General features: G+C 63.2%; 1 protein-coding gene across 1 annotated transcript in view; it reads left to right on the forward strand.

Moving 5' to 3' along the window:
- LOC104625844 (protein FAM57A-like) overlaps positions 1-101 on the forward strand; it is a gene marked incomplete at its 5' end in the record, with an annotated part of 3,557 nt that extends 3,456 nt beyond the window's left edge. The window contains one exon of the mRNA XM_010293588.1: positions 50-101. Within this exon, the coding sequence (XP_010291890.1) occupies positions 50-101 (52 nt within the window). The remainder of the gene's footprint in view (positions 1-49) is intronic.
- Positions 102-896: the final 795 nt, after the last annotated feature.

The following is an 896-nucleotide window of genomic DNA, read 5'->3' on the forward strand; positions in this document are numbered from 1 at the left end:
GGTGCCTGCACGGGGGCCTCGCCCCCCGCCTCAGCTCTTCCCCCTTCAGTGCCAGCACTGCGGGGACCATCGCAGAAGCAGGGTGGCGGACGCAGCGATAGCACCGGGCTCTTTTAGCTGGAAGCAGCCTCACCGTCTCCACCGTCGTGCCAGCAAGCGCCACCCCGGGCTAGGAAGGCTTTCTTCCCACGCCGCTCCAGTGCCTTGTGTCCTCCCATCCGTGGGAGCCAGGGCAGGAGCCAGCGAGGAGGAGGTCTGCCTATAAGCACAACGTTCCTTCTGGGATTCAATGCTGCGGCACCGAACTAACGGTTACACGAGAAGGATTTGTTTCAAACCCCCCCCGCGTCTTGCAGGGCTGACACCAGACACCAGCACCGAGCTTGGCGAGGCGCGAAGGAGCCTGCAGCCTGGAGCCAGCAGCGGAGGTGATGCTGGAGCGTGCCCAGCCCCACGCAGCAGCCCCGGGGACTGGGGGAGCCGTGTGCTGGAGCTGCCGCAGCCCCGACTCGCTCCTCCACTCTGGTTTACAGCCTCCAGCTGAGAGCAGAGCCAGGCTCCAGGGCTGTGGCACGGTTCTCCACAGCCTGTTCCTGACCTTTACCGACTTCACCTCTACACTACAGCTGCATTCAGCCTCCTACCTCCCACTGCTGCTGGGCTCAAACTCGTTTAAGACTCCACTTAACCCAAAGGTGCTTGCCACTACAACTGTCTGGTGACTGTGGCTGACAGTCCCAGGGGAGGGTGGCTCTGGTGTCCCCAGGGGGCTGGAGAGGAGAAGCTCACGCCAGGATAGAGGAATGGTTACGCTGTCTCAGAGCAACGCTGGCAGGGCAGAGCACCCATGGCTGAAGGGCAGGATGGGGAGAGGAGACTGCCGAGTCCCTGTCTCT

Source organism: Phaethon lepturus, unplaced genomic scaffold (genome assembly GCF_000687285.1).
Source record: "Phaethon lepturus isolate BGI_N335 unplaced genomic scaffold, ASM68728v1 scaffold26228, whole genome shotgun sequence".
Classification (NCBI taxonomy): Eukaryota; Metazoa; Chordata; class Aves; order Phaethontiformes; family Phaethontidae; genus Phaethon; species Phaethon lepturus.